The 25,222-nt window shown below is 55.7% G+C and overlaps 1 protein-coding gene across 1 annotated transcript in view; it reads right to left on the reverse strand.

The window, feature by feature from the left end:
* MYOM3 (myomesin 3) overlaps positions 1-23,485 on the reverse strand; it is a 42,862-nt gene extending 19,377 nt beyond the window's left edge. The window contains exons 1-18 of the mRNA XM_056123537.1: positions 23,325-23,485; positions 22,800-22,877; positions 22,131-22,290; positions 21,139-21,296; positions 15,639-15,734; positions 14,901-14,989; positions 12,763-12,807; positions 12,131-12,271; positions 10,832-10,993; positions 8,857-8,998; positions 7,963-8,162; positions 7,089-7,142; positions 6,617-6,744; positions 5,981-6,164; positions 4,148-4,319; positions 1,853-1,974; positions 1,365-1,552; positions 1,012-1,138 (exon numbers count right to left, since the gene is read on the reverse strand). Coding sequence (XP_055979512.1) covers positions 1,012-1,138; positions 1,365-1,552; positions 1,853-1,974; positions 4,148-4,319; positions 5,981-6,164; positions 6,617-6,744; positions 7,089-7,142; positions 7,963-8,162; positions 8,857-8,998; positions 10,832-10,993; positions 12,131-12,271; positions 12,763-12,807; positions 14,901-14,989; positions 15,639-15,734; positions 21,139-21,296; positions 22,131-22,290; positions 22,800-22,877; positions 23,325-23,485 — 2,407 coding nt within the window. The remainder of the gene's footprint in view (positions 1-1,011; positions 1,139-1,364; positions 1,553-1,852; positions 1,975-4,147; positions 4,320-5,980; positions 6,165-6,616; positions 6,745-7,088; positions 7,143-7,962; positions 8,163-8,856; positions 8,999-10,831; positions 10,994-12,130; positions 12,272-12,762; positions 12,808-14,900; positions 14,990-15,638; positions 15,735-21,138; positions 21,297-22,130; positions 22,291-22,799; positions 22,878-23,324) is intronic.
* Between the last annotated feature and the right edge of the window lie 1,737 nt (positions 23,486-25,222).

Genomic DNA, 25,222 nt, shown 5'->3' on the forward strand with positions numbered 1-25,222 from the left:
CTTTACACAGGCGCCTACCGCTTCATTGATAAAGCAGGAATAGCAGGGGCTGGGGAGAGAACAAGTCCCCAGGACCGCATGTGGTTCCCCTAGCATGCCAGGAGACATGTGATCCCTGAGCACAGAGCTGGGGGTCAGCCCTGAGCATAGTTGGGTGTGGTCTCACCCCTCCCCCACTCAAAACAAAACAAAACAAACCACTCAGAAAATAACAACAACAAAAACAAACAAACTAAACCCAAACAGAATCCAGTTTAGAATGAGTACTGGTTCTAATCAATGCAAGTATTCTGAATACTATGGTATTCAGGACGTGATTTATGGAACGTGTCAGTACACATTTTGCACCCAACCCATGGGACCTGTTTATGGTGGTGGTTGTCTTAAATACCATGCACGGTAACTGTCATCTACTTGGACCCAGGTTTTATTTATTTACTTATTTAGGCATTTTGGGTCACACCTGGCGATGCACAGGGGTTACTCCTGGCTTTGCGCTCAGGAATTACTCCTGGAAGTGCTCAGGGGACCGTGTGGGATGCTGGGAATCAAGCCCGGATCAGCCGCGTGCAAGGCAAATGTCCTACCCGCTGTACTATCCACTCCAGCCTCTTGGGCCTGGGTTTTATGCAGAAAATGAAACTGAGTGAAGCAGAAGCGTGGAAGGTGGGGACACCCCTGGTCTGCAGTCAGGTGAGGGGTGCTCGACTGCGAGAAAGCTTAGGGTGAGATTGGGGTGCAGGTGACCAGCCCTTCCTGTTTGTTCAGATCAAAGCACTTCCCAGGACCTTGGACTTGGAAGGAAGAAAGCAGCAAAGTCCCGCGCAAACTGGCACAGATTGGTGACTCCAGCGGGGTGCCTTCAGGTCAGAAGGAGAGCTCATGTGGTATGCTGAGCTCAGGGTGGTTTGTCCTGGGCATCTAGAACTGAGGTCAGGGTTCACTGAGCTGGTCTGTGTCTGAGAGTACAGAGTGAGATGGGGAAGGGTGGGGAGGTCCCAGATTTTTCACCTGGTTGGGGCATGGTCCACTCTTTACACTCAAACAGGCTGCTGGGCGCCGACAGCTCCCCAACTCCTGCCCAGTTGGCAGCCCGGGCACGAAACTCATAAAAGTGGCCCTCCAGGAGGTGGCTGACCTGGATGGGCAGAAACAATCGGTGAAGGTGAGCAGGGGAGCAAGAGGAAGAGGTTCAGGGGTAGAGAGCTTCCCAGGGCTGGAGGTCAAGGGGACTTTAAACAAGATTGGTTGGATGGGACCGCCCATGAAATGAGATGGACTATCCAGGCAAGGGGGAACTTCCCACAATGACCGCTGGTGTTTGTGACCCAAGTCCTGACCCACGCTGGCAGTCGTGACCTCACCTTGCAGACCCGAGGTGGGGCAAGCTGCTGGTTTACCGGGTGCCAGTCCAGCTCCTCTGAGTCATGCTGGTCCAGGAAATAGCCCAGGATCTTGCCCCCTCCACAGCGCTTAGGGGCTTTCCAGCCAATGACCATCTCATTCTTCCCGCAGTTGAGGAGAGTGAAATCGTATGGGGCAGAGGGAGTGGCTGCGGGAGGGAGGAGGTGAGGCTGCTGGTCCCTGGGGCTGGCCGGGATAGCCAATGACCATGTCCGGGGACTGTGACTTAGCTAATGGCACCTGCCGGTCACCCTTACTCTCCCTCAGGTCACTGGTACTTCCTCTCCCCAAGGACGGTGATTTGGGGTGTTCATGGCCCTCTCATGGAAACCCGTGTCCCACTGGTGTCTGAAATTGGACCCTCTGAGATGCCACCCAGAAGCCTATCTCGCTGCCCATCCTGAGGTTGTCCTAGAGGCGCGTGGGCAGGGCCTGTCCCTGGACTCACCTAGAGCCTGCTTCACCCTGATGGGCTCCGTGGGGGCTGAGGGCTCCCCGACTCCAGCCTCGCTCACTGACCTGATACAAAACTCGTACTCCTTCCCCGTCTTCAGCCCAGGGATGGTAAATCTGGGAGAGAAATGCGCAGCCTGGAGGGGTGGTAGGACAGCCCAGGGACATTCCTGAGCTCTCCACAAGGACCTTGTTGGGCAAGTGGTGACCTGCATGGCTGGATCTGAGAGTCCTGGACCATCACATTGTCTTGACCCCACCTCAGAGGGAGAAGTCTTAAAGAGTTTAGACAACGAGGCTCTTCCAGAGTCTGCTATCCAGTGGTAAATACCCTTCTATACGGAGCTGTGGAGGAAGGGCAGCAGGCTCAAAGCTGCGGCCTAGGGCCCCGGGGACTTGATAGTCTATGTGAATATGATGATCAAATCATTCAGCATGGCCAGGAACAGTCGTAAAGCATGTAGGGTGCTTACCTTATGTTTGGCCGATCCGGGTTCAATCCCAAGCACCCCATATGGTACTCTGAGCACCACCAGGAGTAATTCCTGAATGTAGAGCCAGGAGTAATGCCTGGTATGACTCCCCCCAACCCCCCTCCCCCCGCAAAACCCAAACAAACCCAAATCACTTAACATCCCTTCCAAGAGCCCCAGGGAGAGTCATCATCCTGAGACACAGAAGGATATTCCAGATTCAGGCAAAGTATCCTTCTTGTCCTGTCCCTTCTGGATGAAACCTAAGCTGTGGGCCTCCTTCCCCTTTGCTCCTAGTCACAATTTCCTGCAGCAAATCTTACTGTCCAGGAGCTCCAGGGGATCTGGGAGTCACTCTAGTGCACAAGGCTGACTGGGCTTCACAGTTCTCCCAAGGCCAGTGACAGGGAGAGGGGTGGCCCAGGTAAGTGTGTGTGGACAGCTCTCTGCACGAGATGCTGGGATGGCAGGTGAAGCAAAGAACAGCCTCTGAGGCCGGGGGTAGTACTCACCCAACGTGTGCAGAGCAGGAGGAAGTTGAAAGTTGCCAGGTAGGAGATGGGGGTCTGGAGGGGAAGTTTGGAGCAAACTACCCAGTCCCTTCAGGTTACAGGGTAGAAAGGGGTCCCCCAGAAGGAAAGCGGTGTGCCCAGAGCACAGTCTTTCTAGGAAGACTCTGGGCCAGCGCCCAGGTTTGCTGAGTCCCAGCCTAGAACCAGGTCTTGTGTTCCTCATTCATTCATTCAGACAGGCCATGGGCACCTCTGATGAGCCTGCTTTCGTGGGGTGACATGATGGCTCAAGGTACCCCCCAAGGCCAGTGGGGAAACCTACATGCCACCACCCCAGGCAGTCATCTGGACAGCAGCATTAGTTGCCAGTTTTGAGCCATTTCACTAATGGCACACACATGTGACATAGTCGGGGAGGTGCCACACACAAAGTGGTCTTTCTGCACTCCCCTCAGCCCCTCTCCAGCTGCACTCCTGCTTCATGAAAGCCCACAGAAAGCAGCGGGGGGCATTCTAAGCATAGCCTGGCTCCGAGCTCCTCAGTCAAAACTCTGATGATTTTTTACTTGGGAACGCTGGGCCCTAAAAATCCTAAGGGACTGGAAAGGACCATGGACCTGCTCCCCTTTTCTGGGTAAGATGACCATGGTGTTTAGGTTCCAGAGTAAGAGGAGCTAAGCCAGTGGTACTTAAGGCCTGTCCAATCCTGAGAAAGGGGCAGAGAGATGTCACCAGGTGAACCCCTCACCCCTTAGACCCTCAAAACTAAAAGAAACCACGTGTCCTGAGGTCTCCGAGCTCACCAGGCCTGCAAAGGCCAAGGCCACCAGGTGAGGGAGGAGCTGTAGAGGGGAAGGGAGTTGGTTTTCCCTTCTGCCTCCCCCCAGGCTTTGAAGGTAAGTGAGAGGGAGCCTGAATGGAGCCTGAGTCAGGGCTCACAGTGGCACCCTTAGCCTCTAAGCTCTGGAAGGGGCAAGACCTGGTCCTTCAGCTCCCCCTGCAAATAGCTGGCCCTCAGCAAGCCTTAGCTGAGAAAGAGGCCATGTGGGCAAGTCCCGACTCCTTCACATATGAGCTAAAGGGGCTTGGGCAAGTTTCCAAGGAGCCCATGCTGCCTTAGAAGCTTCATCTCTACAGGAATCAATGAAGGGACAGTCCTGCACTGGAAGGTGGCAGTGGGGCAGAGGTGACCCTGGGTATAGGAAGCACACAGCCTGGTGCCCCGTACCCAGGAGGGCCATGCTAGAGTGGTGGGCTTCCCTGCTGGGACACCTTCTCCTTCCCGGGGTTTTCCTGCAGACTCACTTGCTGCCCTGGATGGGCTTGTTGTTGACGGTTTCCCACTCAGACGCTCCCACCTCCCGGGAGTAGATGTAATAGCCCAGGAGCCCGGGTTCTTCCACAGGAGCCCACGTCAGGGACACGGAGGTCTGCGTGTCTCGGAGCGCTTGGACTTGGGCAGGAGGAGGGAGAGGAGCTAAAAGACAGAAGCGTGGGTGGGGTGAGGGTGCTGAGCGCCCTGGTTCTGGGCGGTTGGCCCAGGCAGGAGTAGTTCTCCCGGCACACAGATGCTGGAGGGCCCTGGGACTTAGGGGGCTCTTCTACCAGCCCAGAGGGATGTCCCAGGCTCCTGAAGTCTACAGGTGCTCTCCTGCTTAGCTACAAGCACCTCTTCTTCATCAATCCTTACAACAGCCTTCTCATATTCCTTCCTCTACCTCACTTTTGCTTTTTTATGCACTATCCAATCTTTACATTATAATTTTACTGTAATGATAATAGTATCTCCCCTTTCATTGATTTCGTTCCCCTCCTTCTTCTCTCCTCTCTGAACCGTGCCAGAACCTTACTCTCAGTCTAGCTCGTGGACTACAGAATCTGTGCCACATCCAATTACCAGTTAATCATTGGCCAAGGCCCTAGATATTTTTGGTTTTGTTTTGTTTTGTCTTCTTGGTCCATACCCAATGATGCTCAGGCCTTGCTCCTGGCTCTGTGCTCAAGGATTACTCCTGGAAGGGGTTGGACTATATGTGGTGCTAGGGATCAAACCCAGGTTGGCTCTGTGCAAGGCAAGTGCCCTACCTACTGTACTGTTGCTCCAGCCCAGGTCTCTGAATTGAGCCTAAATGTTGCCTGGACCAGAATTAAAGATAAACTCTTGCCTACCAACTTATTAATACCTGCTATGAATGAATGAATCAATATTTATCTTCTCTCCATTTCTCTCCCTCCCTTTCCATTCTCCCTTCCTTCTTTCCTTCCTTCCTTCCTTCCTCCCTCCCTCCCTCCCTCCCTTTTTCTCTCTCTCTCTCTTTCTTTCTTTCTTTCTTTCTTTCTTTCTTTCTTTCTTTCTTTCTTCTTGCTTGCATATTTGTTTACTTGCTTGCTTGCTTTCTCTTTTCTTGCTTTCTCTCTTTCCATACAGTATTTCTCAGTAAATGATTGAAGCAGAAAGAATCTAGGCCTTTGAAACCATGCCCAGCAGGGTGCAGCATACCAGACTTTACAGGATGATAATACAACAGCTGGGTTCCTTAAAGGACAACAGGTAGTCTGATCAAGAAGGAAAGAACCCCAGGATCCTGAGGCCTCCAAGAAGAGAAAGGTCTGGAAATTGGGGGCCAGATAGTGTTGTAGCAGGGAGTCTCTGGAAGGAGCACAGGGGAGCAGGGTCAGGGTGTGCTGGCAGGGGAGGCCACCAAGGCCACACAGGCAGATGTTGCGCTGTAGGTGAGTGCTGTCCTGCCTGATGTGCCAGGATTCAGGGGAGATCCAGAAAGGATGGGGTCTTGCTCAGGGGCAAGGGTGAGGTGTCAGCAGAAGGCCTTTACAGTGGAGGGGTCATTTGCTCACACTCAACTTCTAGGCTGGTCCCAGCTGGATTCTGAAACCCGGGAGAAATGTCTGCACTTGCCAGAACCTGCCCATTCACAGGAATTTCTGATGTCTGAAAATGACAGGACTGAGGGGTACTGGCAAGAGGTGGGGGCTGTGTCCAGCTTCCACCCATGATCCCGGGGCTCCCGTGATCTAAGGGGCCAGAGGCAGGGGGACTGGGCATGACTCTGTCCCTGCAGCCACGGGGCCCAGGGCCCAGGGCCCAGGAGACAGTCCCTGCACCCCTCCTGCAGGTACCTTGCTTCCCCTTCAAGGTCACAGGCTCGCTGGGCTCTGAGGGGTCGCTCATGCCGTACTGGTTCATGGCGCGCACTTTGAAGACATACGACTTCCCTTTCTCCAGATCCAAGAGGGCGAACCTCGGGGACCTCACGGGCATCTCTGAGCTGATGGCCTCCCAGGTGCCACTGCCGATGACAGACTGTGACAGGGGGAGAAGCTACCTTCAGTAGTTGCTCTTTTCTGTGGGCACTTCCCACCCTATTTCTGAAATTTCGGTCCCCGCCCAGGTCCCCCCTAGAACATGCACACTCTGGGTCCTCTGATTCCTCCAACCGTTCCCTAGATGCCCACTGACCTTCACACATTTGATACCCCCAGACTGTCCTGGCCAGGAGGAGGTGCTTGACCCTAAGTGGGACCCAGTACCCGGCAGACTTGGAGGGGAGGAGGAACCGGGGACACAAGGCTGTCCCTCTTGTTATTGCTGTCTGTGCCTCTTCACTTTTGTGTTCCCATGAGCAGCTTTGGACACTGCCAGCAGTCCCGGGCTCCTCAGACGTCACGTATTGCAGGCTCTCTTTTTGTTTGTGGCCTCCTAAGAGGGACTTCATGGGCCCCTTTAGGCTTACTTCTGGTCCTGGGGTCTCCTACCTTCTCCACCGAGTATGTTAGAGGGGACTTGCCCCTGGGGCTCGGCTCCTCCCAGCCCAGGACCACGTAGGCCTCATGGGTCTCCACGGCATGGACGTTGGTTGGGGGTGAAGGAATGACCACAAAGTCTGCAATCAGAATCGTCCAGGGTAGAAACAGCTGAACCCTCAGAGATAAGGACTCCCTAATCTTAGCCCCTTAATTTACAGACAATAGTACTCAGACTCAGAGAGGGACGGGAACTCACTTCAGCCGCTCAGGACTCCCGATGTCCTGCCAGCGCCCCCCAAAGATGTTGCCTCTTCCATGAGAGTAGAGCAAGCTGGGCCATGGCCACCCCCCAAACCCGGGACTCCTCAACTGGCTGCTCCACCTGCAGCCCTTCACCCTGTGTGTGGACAGTTGCTTCTCTTTCGTGTCATTTGTGTCCTGGGCTACCTGGACCTACAGAGGAGTAGGAGGTGCCACATACCTTCAAAGTCGTCTGTACTGACTGTGATCTTGTTTCCCAGGTCAAAGGGGATCTCTAGGAAGAAGAAGGGGGTGCAGGGTTGAGGTCAGCAGGGGTCATGGCAGGGCCTGATGTCCTGGTCCCATGGCAGCCTTTTGGCCTTTGGCTGAGGGCCTTGCCAGATTTTCTCCAGGGTCTGAAGTGCAATGCTGTTGCCTGAGACCCCAGAGATTTTCTGTCCTCACGGGACAAATCGGGACAGAGGCAAGTGACCTGACAGAATGCCTGGGGCAGGTGAGTTGGGAGGCAAGTGCCAGTGGGATGGCTCCTCAGAGCTAAGAGGTCTAGATCCCCTCCTGTCTCTCAGACTGGGGGCTGCAGAGACAGGGCTGCTTCCCACCTTCAGCAGGAGGGGTGTGGAGAGGGAGCTGTGACCCTCTCTCACATTATTATCTCCTATGGACAAGTTTACTCTTCCATCTTTTAAGATGTACCTCTCACCTCAATGCTGTCCGTTTCAGAGAACTGGACATGGTTTTCCTCCCTCAGACTAGGATTTCCTGAGGCTAAGTTCCTACCTGGCTAGCTACTGAGAGTATCTCGCCCGCATGGGAAAGCCTGGCAAGCTCCCCGTGATGTATTTGATATGCCAAAAACAGTAACAACAAGTCTCACAATTTGTTGTGAGATGTTACTGGTGCCCACTCGAGCAAATCGATGGATGAACAACGGGAGGACAGTTCAGTGCTGAAGTTCCCACCATCACACTAGAAGCTCCCATGGGTTGTCCCACTGGACAAGGGTTTCCACTGGGGTCTGTGTGAGGCAGTCCTGTACACAAGTGCCCTGACTGACTGATGCTCTGGAACGACCGTAACAGGTCCCCTGGACATACCTGTCTTCCTCTGGGCTTCCACCTGGTCACCCATGACCACCAGGTCTGAGGCCTTGGAGGGGACACTGCGGCCAGTTTTGCTGATGGCTCTCACCCGGAACCGATAGCTCTGACCTTCGACAAGTCCTTGGATTGGGCACCTACAGGTCTCTCCGGGGGCCTCATGGCAGGGCACCCACTGCCCAGACTCTCCCTGGCACCTGTGGGAGAGAGGCGCCACCTCAGTCCCTGCCCATGACTCTGCCCAGAGGCCATCCCCGCCCTCACTGTGCCCTCCCCATGCTGGTTCCACCTCACGCCTCAGCTTAGCTGCACAACTAGAGCCCTGGGGTCAGGGACCTCACAACGTGAGAGGCTCTTCAGGGTCATGCTCTGGATTAGTAGCCTGAGGAGCTCACATGAGGGCTCCAGCATATCAGCATCCTCTAGTTCCACCCAGCACAGTTTGGGGGGCAGTGGTTCCCTGTGGGTCCACACCATGAGCCCCTTATACCCTGCTCCCCCCGCCCCTAGACCCTTGCACAGGTGATGCTATGCAGGCTGCTCCAGGAGCCTTCTTGGGGAGCCCCAGGATGTTCCCTCAAGCCTGCAATGTGTGGGATGGTGGGGTGCCCTGGGTCCCCCTCTCGGTCCCCCTCCATCTGCACTCAGCGAGGAAGCCTATTCACATCCCAGCAGGTGTTTCCAGACCGGTTGTCTGTCTCCCATTGTCTGCTCCCTGGGATCCCAGGGCAGTGGCCGACTCTGGTGGTAGAATGTACCAGACTGGTATTTAGGCCCTTTCACTGCCCCGTGAACATACTGCCTATTTCTTGCCTCATTCAGAATCCAGGCACAGCGCCCCTTTTTCCTGTGGTCCTCACAACTGGGCAGGGGTGGCCCCGTCTGACATACCGCTCGATGGCGTAGCCTATGATGGCATTGCCCCGCGTGTCGCTGGGTGGGGTCCAGCTCAGGACGAGGCAGTCTCTGTTCACGTCCAGGCAACGGACGCTCAGGGGAGAGCCTGGGGCTCCTGCTTTCTCTGCAACAGCATCTGAAATGGGGTGGGGGGTCGGGGGCAGGGTGAGGGGACAGGGGAGCTCTTCCTGTCCACATGCATTTGGCCACAAGTCCCTCCCGCCACCACCCTGAAGCCTCTTTTCCTGGTCTCCAGTGTCTGAAGACTTAGCCTTCCCCTTTCCTGACTGCAGTTGGGGGCTGGAGGCTCGGGGACCCACCCTGGGCAGCAGCTCTGAAATCTTTTCCATTCACGCTGCCTTTTCACCTGAGAAACACAGCATTGGTGAGAGCTGCCCGAAACACCTCTGATCCGCAATTTATGATGTGATGTGATGATATGATGTGATGATGTGACTTTTTCATTTCTGCACATTTGTTGGATATTAATCCTAATTACCCCTTTTCCTCCCCCCTCCCCCAGAGAAGCTTATCGTGCTCTTGCTAGCATTCCTAATTTAGTTAAAGTTTATCTTTAACCTTTCCTTTGTATTTTACCTTTCATTGTCACAGGTCCCCAAGTCAATCTTGATTACTTATTTGAAGTGCTGTGTATTGGTACCTGCTTTTCTATTTCTCCTATAACCTTTTTATATTTTATTATAGAGCATGTTCTTTGGTTAAACACAGAAAGACCATTAATGCTATGCTCCTAATATTTGGGAGTTGATTGACTCTAAAATATATCTACTCCTGGGCATAATTACTTGGTCATAATTACTTGACTCAGGCTTCAGTTGCTGTAGCTCTTAACACCCCAAAAGGAAAGTCCCGCCGTGGGATTGGGATGGACTCGGGGCGAGTGGCAAAGCTACCCTGGCATCGAAATGGGACAGTCTAGAAAGAATAAATGCATGGTCTTGATGCAAGCTGTTATGACGTAAGAGACAGGAGCCCCATAGGGAAGGACAAGCTGAACTGGCTTGAGAACTTAAAGCCTTGCTTGCTCTCAGAGCCCAGAGAACTAAGTGTTGGGATCTTTGTCTCTTACTGTGTTTATCCAAACAACTCCAAGTATTGATAACTTATACCACTAGAGGGAAAGAAAAAAAGCAATGTAGAAGGCCCTGGGAGATAGAGTGTCTCCTTGCTTTAATCTCCCCAAAAGAGAATTTCCTAAGTTTTATCTATGTAAAAGATCTATGTAAATTTCCAGATGTCTTACCTATGTAAATGATCGGTCACACCTATGTCCTTACCTCAACCCCCCTTCAGATGTTCTATATGTTAGCAGCTCTGCATTAAATGGGCTATTTTCACCATCAGGCTTTGGTCCCCAGTCTCCCTGTCTCTCTGTCTCTGCTGAGGAGGCCTGGGGAGGACTGGGGAGGTGGCTACCAAGCGGTCGTTGTCGCAGCACCCACATTTATTTTGTGAACTCACAATGTTCTTTTACCAGTCGTCAGATTTCCAGTGACTTCCTGCATTCAGATAGATAACTGCATATAATGTGGCCACCGTTAAGAAGCCAGGCCCCAGGGAGCCAAGCAACCCTCAACGCTGGCATCATTCCTGTCTGAACCCTACAGCAAGCAGATGGGGAAACTGAGTCTCACAGTGGTGGAGTGACTGACTCCAGCTCATGACGAGGAAGAGTGGGGATGTCAACTTGGGTCGGTTCGAAGATCAGGAAGCTGAAATTACCAGGACTGAATTTGGCCCAACCCATGCTCGGCCATGCTGCAGGTCAGAGACTCTTGCTGGTCCTGTCGGCAGGTCCTGGGATGACCCTCCCCCAGTGCCCCCTGGGTTCAGCAGGGACATGGAAAACACTGAAGAGGGGAGGTTGACCCAAAGTCCCCCCACAAATCTGCCATCGGCAGAGCCCTGGCCGGAGTCTCCAGTTGTACCCCCGCCCCCTCCCCCTCACCTCTCACAAACACGTAGGTGCTCTGCTCACGAGGTCCGGAGGCTGAGGGCACCCGCACCGTGTAGAGACCCTCATCCTCCTTATGGGCATAGGTCACCTTCAGGGAAGCCTGGCGATTTGCATAGACCATCTGCCGCCGTTCTGATGGCCTGAGCAGCTTCCCTGAAGATGGAGGGACCCGTGAGCACCGAGGAGAATCCCAGGGACCCTAGATACTTGGGGGTCCAGACAGAGGTGGGCTTCTGTGGCCATAGCCCGGGGATCAGCTGGGAAGTTGGGGAGGGGGCACCCTCCAGGGTTCAGGTGGCTCCTAAGCTTCTTTGCTCAAGACTTGGGATGGGGTGCAGGTAAGGGGTTGGGGGTGTACCCAGGGCATGAAGGTTTAGGGACATGCTGGGTGAGGAGGTTCTGTGAGAATGGTAGTAAGGGGGGTGGGCCCTGGGGGAGGACCAGGGGTTCTAGGGCTGGGATGGGGGCTACGGGGCAAGTGGGTAGGGATTGTGAGTTTAATGAAAGGAGTGGGGTCTTACTGGGGGGGCTCAGGAGAGGGAGGGGACTCACTGAGAGTTGGGTGTCAGTGCAGAGAGTAGAGGGCTCCTTGAAAGGTACAGGGAGGGGTGGGATGGGGACCCGGTCGGTGGGGTCTGGGAGAGGGAAGGTGGGGATCCAATGGAGGGGCCAAGCTGGGGGCCCTCCCACCCTCTGCCCCACTCCGGGCGCCTCCCTCCTGTCAACACGGCTATTCTGGAAGATGGACGGGCTGGAGGACATCTCAGCCTGGAGATGGCAGCTGCTGCCCGGCCTAGCAGGTGCCGCCTCCTCAGGCCCAGAGCTGCGGGGGGCCGAGCTGGGGGGGCGCCGGACGCCCTGTCCTTGGGCTGCAGGCCCGTTTGCCTCTCTGGAGGAACTGCTTATCCCTGCCGCCACTCGCCAGCCTCGACCAGCGCCCACAGGCTCACTTGGAGAAGCCCACACAGGTGCCCACCCGCCCTGAAGCCTCCCACCTCGGCTGCCTGTGCGCCCCACACCCAGCCACTGCAGACCCCTCAGACAATGACCCCAACTACACTTTGTCTCCACCCCTCTCCCCAAGGGTGACCCCCAACTCATGCCTGCCTTTGCTACCCTCACCCAGGCCCTTCCCATGGGGTCCTGCTCTAAACTTCTCTGGGGGTATTCCCGTTCGGTGTCAGGGTGGGCTCTGGCTGACCTTCCCTCCCCACTGGGGGTCCCAGGGTGGATGAGGCCAGAGCACATCTGTCTCTGGGGGCCAGAACTGGGGGAGGGGGTGGTCCTCACCATCCTGGAACCACTGGATGCTGTGCTCAGCATCTAAGACGTCTTCTGAAAACAAGCAGCTCAGGGAGAAGGGCTCTTTCTCTCGAGCAAAGACAGGCGCCAGCACCGACGTGAACTCCACCTCGGGGCCCAGCATCAGTCCTGGGAGCGGGGATGGGGCAAGGACTTAGGGAAGATACCTTCTGAGGTGGCCATTGGTCTTAGCTGGAGTGAGGCACTTCCTGGAGCCCCTCATTTCTCTGGACCACGATTCCTGGTTCTAGTTCCTGGAATGTGGTTTCACTAGGAAGAGAGTCTGGGGGTGGGGAGACAGGCTTGTCTAGGTGAGTGGAGTGTGGGGAGGACACCGGAGGGACACAATAGTAGTGGTGGGGAGCGCATCGAGCCATCTCTCTGCCTCCAGACGACAGTTATTTGGGGTTTCGTGTTTGCCTTTAACGCCCAATTCAGCCCAGTAAAGCTCTTTAGCCTTGGGACCTCCAGAAATCAGCTTGGAAGTATTAACAGTTCAGAGGGAACCATCATGTGAACAGAACTCTGTGGGCAATCAGGGTCTCTGAAAGGGGCTGTGGGTGGGTAGGGCCCACGGTGACTCCCGCCCCACACTCCCGGGCCTCAGCACCCCTCCTTACGTTTAAAGATCTCAGAGTCGAAGCCAGCATCCTTGCCCAGGTAGGCTGAAATCAGAGCCAACAGTTCACCACGGTTCAGATCCCATGTCCCTCCCAGATTTAGGGACCCTAAGCTTGGGTTGGGCCTATTTGTGGTTTGGAGAAGGTTCTTTCACTGGTCACTGGGTTCAGTGAGTGTTCCCCCCCCCCAAGGCAGTGGGGTTCTAAAGAAAGGGGCTCATATGAGCCAACCCTCAGCCAAAGTCCAATGAAGCCCAGAAAAGTCATTACCAGGGTCAGCCTGGGGGTCTCGGGGGTGGGGAGGACACTGGGGAGCCTGGGAGAGTGGAGGTGATATAGTATTGCTGAGTGGTATTTGGAAGCTGCAGGGGACTTGGGGGGAGGCTGGTGTGCATGGCTTCCGGTCCCAATGGGCACCCTGTATGCTTACCAGCCTGCTGGCCCCCTTCAAATCCTTCCATAGATAGGGAAACTGAGGCAAGATTGCTCAGTTAGCACCCCAGCAGCTGGGAGCCATGCTTTGACCCTGGTCCCCAGAATGGCCTTCCTGAGAGAGAGCCCCAGGATTGGAACCCAGAGTTCCTGGATGCAGTCTGCATTCAAGGGGCACTAGGAGAGGAAAAATGGGTCGGGTGCGGTGCTGCGGACGTCTGGGGCCAGAAACATCGCCGGTGCATCCCCAAGTGGTTTCCCTTGGGGGCTGGAGGATGGGAACTGCACGAAGCAATGGGAGAGCAGAGGGAGGCAGGGCCTGACCTTGGCCTGGACTCTGGGCACAGCCTATAGGGGCGGCTCAAATTCTGAAGGGAGCCTGGCCTGGCAGGGGGGACAGCTGCCTCCCAGGAGCTATTTGGAGAACAGGGCAGAGGGGTGGAGAGGCTGTGAAGGACAGTTTGAAAAGGTCTGATGAAGGTGGGGGGGCTGGATTGCAGTGTGTCTGTTCCCCGGGAGGAGTGGATGTGGGTGTGTGGGTGTATGAGTGTGTGTAAGTTGTATGTGTATGAGCATGTGAGAGTATATTTGACTATGTACCTTGGTGCGAACAAGTGTATGTGTTTGTGTGTGTGTGTGTAGTGAGTGTACATGAGTATGTGTGAATGTATGTGTGTGTATACATGTGTGAGTGTATGTGTGGTGCATGAGTGTACATGAGTGTGTAGGTGTGCATGTGCATATACATGTGCGACTGTATTTGTGGTGTGTGAGTGTACATGAGTGTGTGTGTGATTACATGTGTGTATACATGTGTGGTGTATGTGTGGTGCGTGAGTGTACATGAGTGTGTATGAGTGTGTGAGTGTATGTGTGTCTGTGATGTGTGTGTGATCGTATGTGTGTACACATGTGTGAGTGCATGTGTATATTCATGAGCAAGTGTGTGTGAGAGAGTTGTGAGTGTGTGTACATACGTGAGTATATGTGAGTATGTGTGAGCACCCACACCCACTTTCTCTTAGGCCCAGAGAGAGGGCGAGGAGCAGTGTTATCTTTGGGGAGGGATAGCCCACATCTGAGGGTGCTGGTACCATGCAGTGCCAGAGATCAAAACCCCAGAGCCTCATTTCAGATCGTGTGCTTCTCCCTTTGAGCCACCCTGGCTGGTGTTCCGGAGTGCAGGGTTGCCTCCTGGTGCTCTGCTGGGGTACCCAGGGCATGAGAGCTGCTCTCTGCGGGGGTTGCTGGGTGCCCACATGCACCAAGTGCTGCAAGTGGGCGTTTCAGAAGCATGTAGCTTGCTCAGCCCTACACGCTCACTTGCAGAACACCATCAGCCAGATGGGCCAACAGGGTCTGGGCCTGGTAGGATTGGGCTTTGGCCCCTGACACCCTCTTAGTGCGGCTGGCAGGGCCAGGCCACCCTCCCAAAGTCCCTGAGCTGGATATGGCCTTAATGACCCTGATGCAGAGAGAGCTCTGGTGCGATTGTGGGGAGCGGTGGGGGTGCCCAGTCTGGGAGGGAGAGTGGAAACTCTTTCTGAGGGAGGAAGCTCTTTCCTTGAAGCCCCGGGGATGTGACAGTTGTCACTGCCCTGGGCATGGTATACACCCCCCCCCCCGAGTCTGAAGCCTTCCTTAGGGCGCCCCCACCCCTGGCCTCTCCCCTGGGCTGGCCTGGCCTGCAGGGCAGGTGAACTTACTCCGGACAAGGACCTTGGCGAAGGAGGAGGCCTGGCCATAGGCGTTCTTTGCTGTCACCGAGTAGGTGGCTGCATCATCCACTGTGCACCTAAGAAGACAGGGTGTCTCCAGACCAGCTGCTGGGGTCCTGGGACATGTAGGCCCCCATCGGGAGGGGAAAGAGGAGCCGCAGGAAAGCCTCAGAGGGAGGCTTCAGCCTCCTCCAGGCCCTGCCTCAGAAGGGCTGGGCACTGCCCTCTCCTGCCTCTAAAAACTGGAACCTGCACCAGCCGACCCCACCCTTGGTAAAAGGGCTTTGAGAATTGCATCCTTATTTCTGTAGCAGTAGGATCAGAGAGGCCAAGGGGCTTGCCCAGAGTCACAAAGCAACTGTGATTCAAACCAGTTTCAAAGTGCTGAGCCATCTCCCAACCTGGCTTCCAGGCCTATCCAAAGCTTCAGGTAGGAATCCAGGGACAGCAGGGCATTGCCTTGAGCCTTCTGGACCCTTGTGTCCTCTCACGTCACACAGGTGGCACAAGAACATGGTGGGCACTGTCCCTCACCTACCCAGAGTGCAGCAGTGGCAGAACGCAGCCTTGGCAGCTCACGTGACTCACCAACCAGTACTTTAACAAGCACCTCAGAAACTCTGGAAGATGCGACTCACTCAGGACACAGCTTTGGGGAGTGAACTCTGCTTTGGCCTGGTACTTGAGAGGCTGGGACCCCGGGCCTCTCTGGGCTCTTAGCCTCACCTCCTAATCTCCAGGGTCAGCAATCCATAGTTGTTGTTGATTCGGATTTTTCCAGCAGGGAAGAGGCGAGGATCAAGTCGAACATCATTTTTGTACCTGTGGAGACATGGTGATCTGTGGCCCAAGGTGTGGTTGTGAGTGGAAAAGCCCTGGAGCGCATTAGTCCTGGCTTCCAACCTCAGCCTTGTGCTGCTTCCTCGCCTTCATGATTCTGGCTAGCCTTTGGCTGCTCTGCACCTCAGTGTCCTCATCCATAAAATGGGCTAATAATAGCATCTACTTCATTGCTGCTGCGACAATTAAATGGGATTTAAAGTCTTTCTCTGGCACCCTGAATTGATGCCCAAGGGCTCATTCTTCTGAAGAGAGAGCTGGAGTTTTAGGGTGCTTCTCAGGGGTACTCCCAGGGAACAGGACCAGCTCTCCCCTCCTGTTGAGGGGAGGTTCCGAGTAAGGAATTCCATCCCTCGCTTCCCCAAGATTGCAGTCCTTTTTCTTGACTCTTGGTTGAATCACCTGAAGAACTTCCAAAATCTTTCATGTTCACTTTCAGAACATGAGTCTTTGAGGATTGGCACCAAAAAAGGTCTTTCACCTCTTATTGTAAAGGAGCAGACTGGATCACCGAGCCTCTCAGTGAGAACCTGCTTCCTCGCCTTTCTGTGGGGTGTGGCCATGTTCCTAAGTTTTATCAAGGAAAATACATGTCATTTGGCCACTCCTGAGGACACCCATTGTCCTTTTGTATTTCTCTCTATCTCTGGGTATGTATGAGACGGGAGGCTGCGGTCTGCCCTGCTGGTGAACCAGGACTCTCAGTCAGCAGGAACAGGCCTGAGGTTTTTCTTTTTTTGGGGTGGGGGGAGGTCACACCCAGTGATACTCAGGGGTATCTGAGTATCTGCACTCAGGAATTACTCCTGGCGGTGCTGGGGGGACCATATGGGATGCTAGGGATTGAACCCGGGTGGGCTGGGCATCGAACCCAGGGGACCATATGGGATGCTGGGGATCGAACCCGGTCATCAAGGCAAACACCCTACCCGCTGTGCTATAGCTCCAGCCCACAGGCCTGAGTTTTGAGGAATCAGGGGGGCTTGTCATCATAGTAGCCCTGCTCTAGCTCTCTCCAGAACTTCATCCTTTGGGGCTGGAGAGATACTGCATGTGGCCGATCCAGGTTTGATCCCTGGCATCCCATATGGTCCCCTGAGCAACACCAGGAGTGATCCCTGAGTGCAGAACCAAGAGTAAGCCTTAAGCACTGCTGGATATTGGTCCCAACCCCATCCTGCCCTAAAAACTTTTGTCCCTCAATACATCTGAAAGTATACTCTGTGTGTGTGTGTGTGTGTGTGTGTGTGTGTGTGTGTGTGTGTGTGTGAATAAGACCCTGGGATGAGGCCATTGAAACTTTTGTTTTCAGGTGGAGGCCCAGGATGAAGCTCAGCACCTGCCTTGCATGAGGCTATAAGCTTGATCCTCCGCACCACCCCACAGGCCAAGTGTGTCACTGTCACTGTCACTGTCCTCCTGTTGTTCATCGATTTGCTCGAGTGGGCCCAGTAACGTCTCCATTGGAGACTTTGTTGTTACTGTGTCTGGCATATCGGACACGTCACGGGTGGCTTGCCAGGCTCTGCCGTGCAGGCGAGATACTCTCGGTAGCTTGCCGGGCTCTCCGAGAGGGGCGGAGGAATCGAACTCGGGTCGGCCATGTTGGCTGCGTGCAAGACAAACGCCCTACTGCTGTGCTATTGCTCCAGCCCTAGGCCAAGTGTGATCCTGTGTTATTTCCCGGGCACTGTAACTGAGAGTGAGAAGCCCTGTCATCACAGCAACAAAGGGAGAGGAAATGCCCCAACTCGACACAAGCCCCCATCCCTAGAACCAAGACCCTTCACTGGTGATTCCCAAGGTGTCTCAGCCATTTTCCATGTCCCTCTGCACCCTATTTTCTGTGAACTCTGGGGTTTCCTCCTTGCATGGAGCTAGCTTCTTTCCACAGCCCACAGAGAGGGGTGTGTGAGCCTGGGGGCTAAGTGTGTTCAGATAGAGAAGGAAAATCAGTGACCATTATGAGTCCCAGTGTTTGATAATGCCTGCTGTATGACTTTGGGAAAATCTGTCCCTCTCTGGATGCCTGTCTTTTCACGAGGCTCTTGAATGCTGTTTGCCCATGGGGATGACTGAGGAGGACTCAGAAGCCTCAGCCTAGTGAGTGGAGCCAGAGCTCCCTGGGTACAGAGGCATAGCACAGCCTTCCTTTGACCTGGCTCCCCCACGCCCTGTTTGTCTCCACGACAACCAAACAAGGCCGTGCCTACAATCTGCCCAGCCTCAAGGCTGTGCCCACTTCTAAAAGGAGCCCATCTAAATCTCCTGTGGGGAGGGCAGGCCAGGTCTGGGTGCCAGTCTTCCCTAGGCCTGGGGGCCAAGGTCAGGCCCTCCCACCTGCACCTGTCAGGAACATTCCAGAAGCCTCTGCAGAGACAGTCTTCGCTTCTGCTGGTAAAAGCAACAGCTGTGGCACAGGCAGAGACCTGTGCTCTCATCCTCCCCAGTCCTCTGGGCCTCAGGCTCGGCGTGGGGAGCAGCCTCAAAGGCGAAGAAGAGAACTATGCAGAGGGGCCCATGTTAGAAAACGCACGTACACAGACACACACACACACACACACATACACACTCTTTCAGTGACACACATTGTGTGAGCACCTGGCCCAGAGAGGCCCTCGAAAAAAGTGAGGTTTCCTCACTTTTTTATTTTCAATTTTCCCACTTATTATTAGTGTTATTAGTACTATTATTATTGTTATTATTATTATTACTTTGTTATTATTATTATTCAGTGCTTGGGGATCAAACTCAGGGCTCCATCCATGCAAGGCAAATGCTCTATCACATCCAGGGCCCCTCTATCTACATATTTTGATGTTAGGTTTTACTTTTTGTTTATTTGTGGGGAGTGCTCAGAAGGCTTGGGGTCCTCTCACCGGGATTCTCGGCCAACCAGGCTGGCAGTTCAATGCAAGGGCTGGAGGATGCTGTCCTGCTCAGGCCCTGTGGAGCTGAGACACCCTGAGACACCCCAGTGAGGCAGGGCCTCCAGTGCTGCACCTCAGTGATGCTCACGGGACCATGCGTTGTGGCTTAGAGCCAAGGCCAGACACTGCAAGGCGAACGCCACCATCCCTGGACTCTTCCTCTGAACCCTAGGATTTATTTATTTGATTTTGTTCTATTTTGCTTTGTTTGCAGCTGCACCCAGCTGCACTCAGTGTTTATTTGTGGTACTGGTGATCGAACCAGCATCATTCACATATGGACAAGCGCCTCACCCAGTGTGCTGTCTCTATGAACCCTGGGATTTACAGCCTGGGTGGTTGACGGAGACGCCAGGTAGAAGTAGAATTGTGGCCAGGGTTCACCTCTGCGGCATAACCGTGGCCACACTGGCCCTGGCTCTAATGCTTGCTGTTGCCCCTGCCTTGGGAAGTATCTGTGTAGCTGAGCAAAATGGACTCTTGTCCCACAGCCCTGAGACCCAGTCCCCCCCAACTCCCTCCCCCTTGCTCCAGGGTGCGAATCTCTCCCAGGGCTGGGCACAGTTCTGGTCGGCCCAGGAGGAAGTGGGCCCTGCCTGGGGCGAGGAATGTGGAAGCCAGGAGTGCCGGCGCCTCCAGACTCCCTCACTGTCCACACGCAGGAGGACCTTGGCCTCCTCTACCCGTCAGGAATGCACCGCTCCTGTGTGGCAAGCTCGGTGGCAGGGCGGCGGCAGGTCCCCTCCCGAGAGGCTCCCTGGAATGCCTTAGATGCAGGATCAGTGCCAGGGCAGGCCAGGCCGTTCAGCCAGGGCAGGACAGCTGAGGGCTGACCTCTACTTAGCACAGGCCGGCTGTCGGAAGCTACTTGCTGGCAGGAGATGCCTCTGTCGCCCCAGAGCACGGGTGCCCAGCACGGTGCCCGGCATAACTTTTGGAGTGAATGCTAGCTGGCTGTGACCAGCCTCAGTGCCAGCTCCCTCAAGACACCTTTCTCTGGCTGGGGATGGAGTGGTAGAGCACTGACCTGGCACGGGTGAGGCTCCGACTTCCTTTTCCCGTTCCCGTTACGACAACACTATTGCCTTTCTCCATCGCTCCTGACCTCAGGGGTTTCTATTGGATTTCTGAAGCTTTGTGTGTGCTTGAAGGGGGCAAACGCCTGTGGCAACCACTTTCCTTTCCCAGCCTCCGGGCTGGGACACAAGAGATCTGAGGTTGAATCCCACTGCCCACTGGCTGTGTGTCCTTAGACAAGCCCCACTACCTCTCTGAGCCTGGGTCCCCCTTGTGCAGTGGGGACACTCATCTCTTATTCAGGAGAGACCTTAGGCTCCCGTGAGAGGAACGTTCTGGTGGGTTCACGTCCAGGAAATTGTTTTTCCCCTTTGTGATTTCTGCACTTTGTGTGTGTCTCTTCTTTGCTCCTGTTCGCCCTCAACATTTGCTTTATGTGTCGCCTCCTCTGAGCAGCCCTCCTGGATTCTCGAGGCACAGGCTACTTCCTTCTCTTCACCTCCAGTCTCCTCTCTAACATCACTTGTCAATGTACTTCTCTGTGGTGACATTTCTCTTCTGGGCTGGGAGTTCCCTGGGTTGCGATTGCCTCTGATTCATTCTGAGGTTTCAGTTGTCCCTGCCCGAGTTGGACGTGGTCTGACTCCTGGTGAGTGTTTGTTGAAGTGTCCTCCTTAGCTCCCAATGTACTTCTCTTGGGGGACTCAGAAAGTAGGGGTTCTGCCACGTGAAAGACTCCCCTCCCCGAGTGGTGGGACAGAGAGTCCCAGATGCAGACATGCCCACCTCCCTCTCTAGCACACAGGCCCACGCCCCGCTCAGCCAGCCAGGGGGTTCTGGCGCTCTGTGATGGCCCCAGGAAGGTCCTCTCCTGGTTTCCCAGCAGCACCTGGAGCCTTCTGAGAGCTTCTACTTGGCTGTGGCACTGAATCCTACTGCCTGCCAATCAGGCAGAAATGGGAAACCGAGGCAGGACCCTCCAGGTGAAGTGACCAAGTTCTGAGCTACTAGAGGAAAGCTGGGCCTGGAGTTCAGCCGTCTCCCTGGGGTCCCCCTTTTAGGCTCCGGAGCCTATTTTACTGCCTCCCTCCCCCTGCCCTGTCCCCGGCTCCTCCCCAGGACACTTAGCTCCCGCCAGGTGTCTTTCATGCCACCAGAGTCATATTTTCACAAGGGCCGGCTCCCCAAGAGCCCAGCATCCAGCCCCCATCTGGCTGGAAGACAGCTAAGAATAACCACGCTTGAGTCTCCCCAGCAGCTGCAGCTCTAATGGGGGGGGCGGTTGGGCAGGTCCCACCGGGTCTGTGGGTCTGCAGCCCTCTTCTGTGGGAGGCACTGGGCCCCCTGGAAGCGGCAGGGCTGTCAGGAACGCACACTCAGGGCTTGAAAGCCAGAGCCAGGGGCAGCTGGGGGCCCCTTTCTCTCCTGCTGTGGCTTACCAGGTGACCTGGGGTGGAGGCGAGGCCTGGACGGTGCAAGTCAGCAGGACTGTGGCGCCTTCCCAGACGGCGTGGGAGCGCAGCGGCATCCAGAACCAGGGCCCGCGGCCCGAGCACAGCTCCCTCAGCTCCTTGGACTCCCGGACCTTCGCCTCCGTCTGGAGATGGCAGCGGGAAGGGGGCGGTGTGATTCCAGGGAGTCAAGGGGCCTGCTCGGTGCCCCGTCTTTGCTGCTGCCCTCCCCCCCAACACCAGGCTCTGAAGTCACACCCAAGTGGCTGGAGCCCCCTCCCCACTGGCTGGAGGCTGGCCATATGAGGGTGGCCATATGAGGGCGGAGGGTGTGCAGAGCTGGAGAGGGAAGCCCGGCAGTCCTCCCCGTTTCTGTCTAGCCAAGGGGTGGCGTCACCTACCTGTGAGGCGAGGAGCAGACAGGTTAGTCTGTAAGGAGGCCTGACTTCTGTTCCTTGGCCCCAGAGAGGGGACGCAAAGGAAGCTTAAGGCTCCCTGACCTTGGTCAAGACCTTGGTCTTTCCTGGGTACAGCATGTAGGATATTTGCCTTATATGCTGCTGCCCTGGGCTTGATCTCCAGCACCCCATATAGTCCAGGGGTGATCCCTGAGTGCCATTGAGTATGGCCCCAAAATTTTAGTTTTTGGGTCCCTGGCATGCTCAGGCTCTGTGCTCCTGGCTCTGTACTCAGGAATCACTCCTGGCAGACTTGGGAACCGTATGCGGTACTGGGACTGGAACCTGGGTTGGGAGCATGAGAGGCAAGAGTCCTTCCCACTGTCCTCTCACTCCGGCCCCAAGCAGCTCTTCCAGGGTCCACCCCGCATCCAGGATCCTCAAATTCCCACCTCCCCATCGAGAGCAGGTCAACCACACATGTCCTCTCTGACTTGGAACCCATGGCTGGGCCCTTTCCTGGAGGTGTAGCTGCCTTTTGAGAAACGGGGTGGGAGGGGGGTCCTCGGCCCACAACCTCACCCGCTGTTGCAGCGCCTTCCGATCTCGGCGCTGGCGCAGTAGCCGCTGGGTCCGCAGGACGGCCTTCTCTGTCCTTTCCCAGTCATTGCCGAAGCCCACCCGCTTCTGCCCTCGTTCCTCCAGCTCCACGGCGGAGCTCCGGCGCCTCAACCGGGCCTCCCTGTGCAATAGAGGCCATCTGGGCTGTGGGCTGAGCTGGGAAGGGGACCCTGGGTAGTCCCACCCATGCCCTGCACAGTCTGCAGCACTCAGAATCCCTGAGGACCGAGCACCTTGAAGTCCTCTCTTGCCTCCCAGCACCATGCATGGGCCCTGCTTATAGCAGGTGCATAGAAGAGACTGGATACAGCTCATGGGGCTCTTTGCATCAGCCCCTGCTCCTCCTGTTTCTGGGACAACTTAAGGAACTCACAGAGTGACCAGATTGATGGGGCAGGGCCCCATGATTTCATGAGGTGCGTGAGTGAGACCAGGGCCAGCACGTGGGCAGGTGTCTGACGCCTGGACTGGTGACTGACTGCTCCAGCTGCCTGTTCCTGAGGGATGGGCCCTCATATTGGCTGTGGACCAGTCCATGGTGGGGGAGGAGTGGGGGTGGGTGGGCTCTGCAGTCAGACAACGTGCTCCTTCCCTGGGTCGGGCCCCTCCTTCTGAGGGTGCCTGACTTACCGCGATGTCTCAGTGGCTGTGAGAGCCAGGGCCGCTGCCAGGGCGTAGTCTGCAGCGCTGAACTGCTGCTCTTCCTCACTGCCCCCAGAGAAGGATGTTTGAGGATCCAGCTCCCTGCATCCACCTTCCCCTCCTCAAAGTCCCTGTCATTTGCCTCAGACTTGGGACACTGGAGCTGGCAAGGCAGTGCCTCCCTCCTCAAACGAGGATTTCAGAAGGCAGGGCTTCTCTCCTCAGACTGGAGCTCAGAGGAAACAGGGCTGTGCCTCGACCCTCAGACTGGAGTCTCCAGAGAGGACAGGATGTGCCTCCCCTCCTCAGATTGGAGTCTCCAGTGAGATGGGGCTGTGCCTCCCCCCTCAGACCAGAGTCTCCAGAGAAAACAAGGGCTGGAGTCTCCAGAGAGAACAGGGCTGTTCCCCCCCCGCCCCCCCCCGCCCCGGACTGGAGTCCCTAGAGAGAACAGGACTGGAGTCTCCAGAGAGAACAGCATGTGCTTCGCTTTGGGCGGGTCACTGCCCCCACCTGCTGCGGTAGGTTCGCCTCCGCACCGAGGAGCCCATATGCAGGTGGTGTTGCCGCTCCTCTTTCTGCTCCTCCTCCTGATGGTGCTCCATCCTGTGGACCTCCACTGTTTGGGGGGCCTGGGGCTCCCCCCCACTTCCTAAGCTGTGCGGCAGAGTCATGGTGACCACCTGCCGAGAAAAAGTGCATGGTCACTCTGGGGGTCTACCCAGGGCCTCCCTAAATTGGGGGTGGGGTGTGAGAGAGGGGACATGGATAAGGTGACAGGGGTGGACTTGGAAGGCAGGCTGGCTGACAGATCCCCTTGGACTCCTGCTGTGGCCTTGCTCTGGCCTCCCCGAGTGGCCTGGGGCAAAGTCTCCCCTTCTCGGAGCCTCCAGACCTCAGTGAGCACCTGGCCTGAGCGCCAAGGGCAGTCTGGGACTCAAGGTGACAGGTGTCCCAGCTCTCATGCCATGCTGGTTTCCTCCCAGGAAGCTCCGCCCCCACTGCCCCACTCTGGTCCGGTTTCGAGGACCATCCTGAGAGTGCTTGAGCGGTGTGAAGGTGGGTACAGCCCCCCAGTATGGTCCCAAACTCTCTTCCCAGCTAGCAAGTGGGTGAGCTGGCCTGAGTCTCGGTTTCCCCAGCTGTGAAATGGGTCTCCTGACTATCCCAGCCTCGTGGGGCTCAGACATGGGCACTGAGCAATGAGCTGACATGACAGTTGGGCCAGACGTTCTTTCTCTAAGAAGCCCAGTTCATCCTGAGGGAATTTTCCTCCACCCAGACCATGGTACTTCTCTGTCTGCCACACTTCTGCTCAGATTCAGAAAATTCTTCCTTTCACCATTTTGTGATTTCCTATCTGCGCAGCTTGACTCTCTGTAGGAGAATGGGATGTGTTGAGGACCCATGCCATGAGTTTTTGAATGCGTTGTTCCTGGTCCCATCAACAACCTGATTGTACGTGTGTGTGTGTGTGTGTGTGTGTGTGTGCGTGCGCGCGCACGCGCATTGGGGGTATGAGGGGTAGGGGTCAGACTCTGAGCAAGGAAAGCCTGTGTGGGCATGGCCCCGTGGACAGGATACTACAGCACTTGCAGTATCCCATTTTGCTCCTGAGAAGATGGACACACCCATCTTCTGGCTGGTTGGTGGCAGGACCATAACCAGCACTGGGTCTGCCCACCTCTGAGCCCTGGGTTTCTTAGATGTCAGGCCTGGGCTCGCGCTAGGGGCCCTGCCACTCTCTGACCTTTCCCCATCCATCTGAACATGCAGATGCCCCTCTGTGTTCCTGGAGCCAAGGTCTGGGCATCCCACAGCCCCCAATGCTGTTAGAGCAGATTGGGCGGGAGGAAGTAGAGGGTCTAGGGAGTAAATTCCTGGACCTGAAATGCAAGCATGTGGGCTGAGGATGTTGGGGGCCTGCAGCCTGCTGGCTCTGGGGTCATTCCCAGTTTTGATGTTGGTGTCGCTCTCTGTCTCAAGGGCCTCCATGTTGCTAAATCTCTAGGATGCAGGAGGGTTCCTCGAAGTGTGTGTGTGTGTGTGTGTGTGTGTGTGTGTGTGTGTGTGTGTGTGTGTTGGGGGCGTGAGGGGGAAGGAGTCGGTCTCTGAGCAAGGAAGGCCCATGTGGGCATGGCCCATGTGGGCATGTCCCTGTGGGCAGGAAGCAGGAAACAGAAGAGAACACGAGCTGCTCAGCACCATCCTGTGCGTTCGGACATCAGCTCAGCCCAGACTCTGCCTCTTGGGGGGCTGGAGGGAAACGGGGATCCCCAAAGGGCATGGGTGCACCTGATGATCGCCTCTCAGAGTCTGTGACGTGGGAGGTGGGCTTCCTGGCCTCCTGGGAGAAGACCTGGACCAGAGCCTTCTTATGGGGTGTTGGGGGGCCCAGCGGGTCAAGGGCC

Source organism: Sorex fumeus, unplaced genomic scaffold (assembly GCF_029834395.1).
Source record: "Sorex fumeus unplaced genomic scaffold, SorFum_2.1 ptg000047l, whole genome shotgun sequence".
Classification (NCBI taxonomy): domain Eukaryota; kingdom Metazoa; phylum Chordata; class Mammalia; order Eulipotyphla; family Soricidae; genus Sorex; species Sorex fumeus.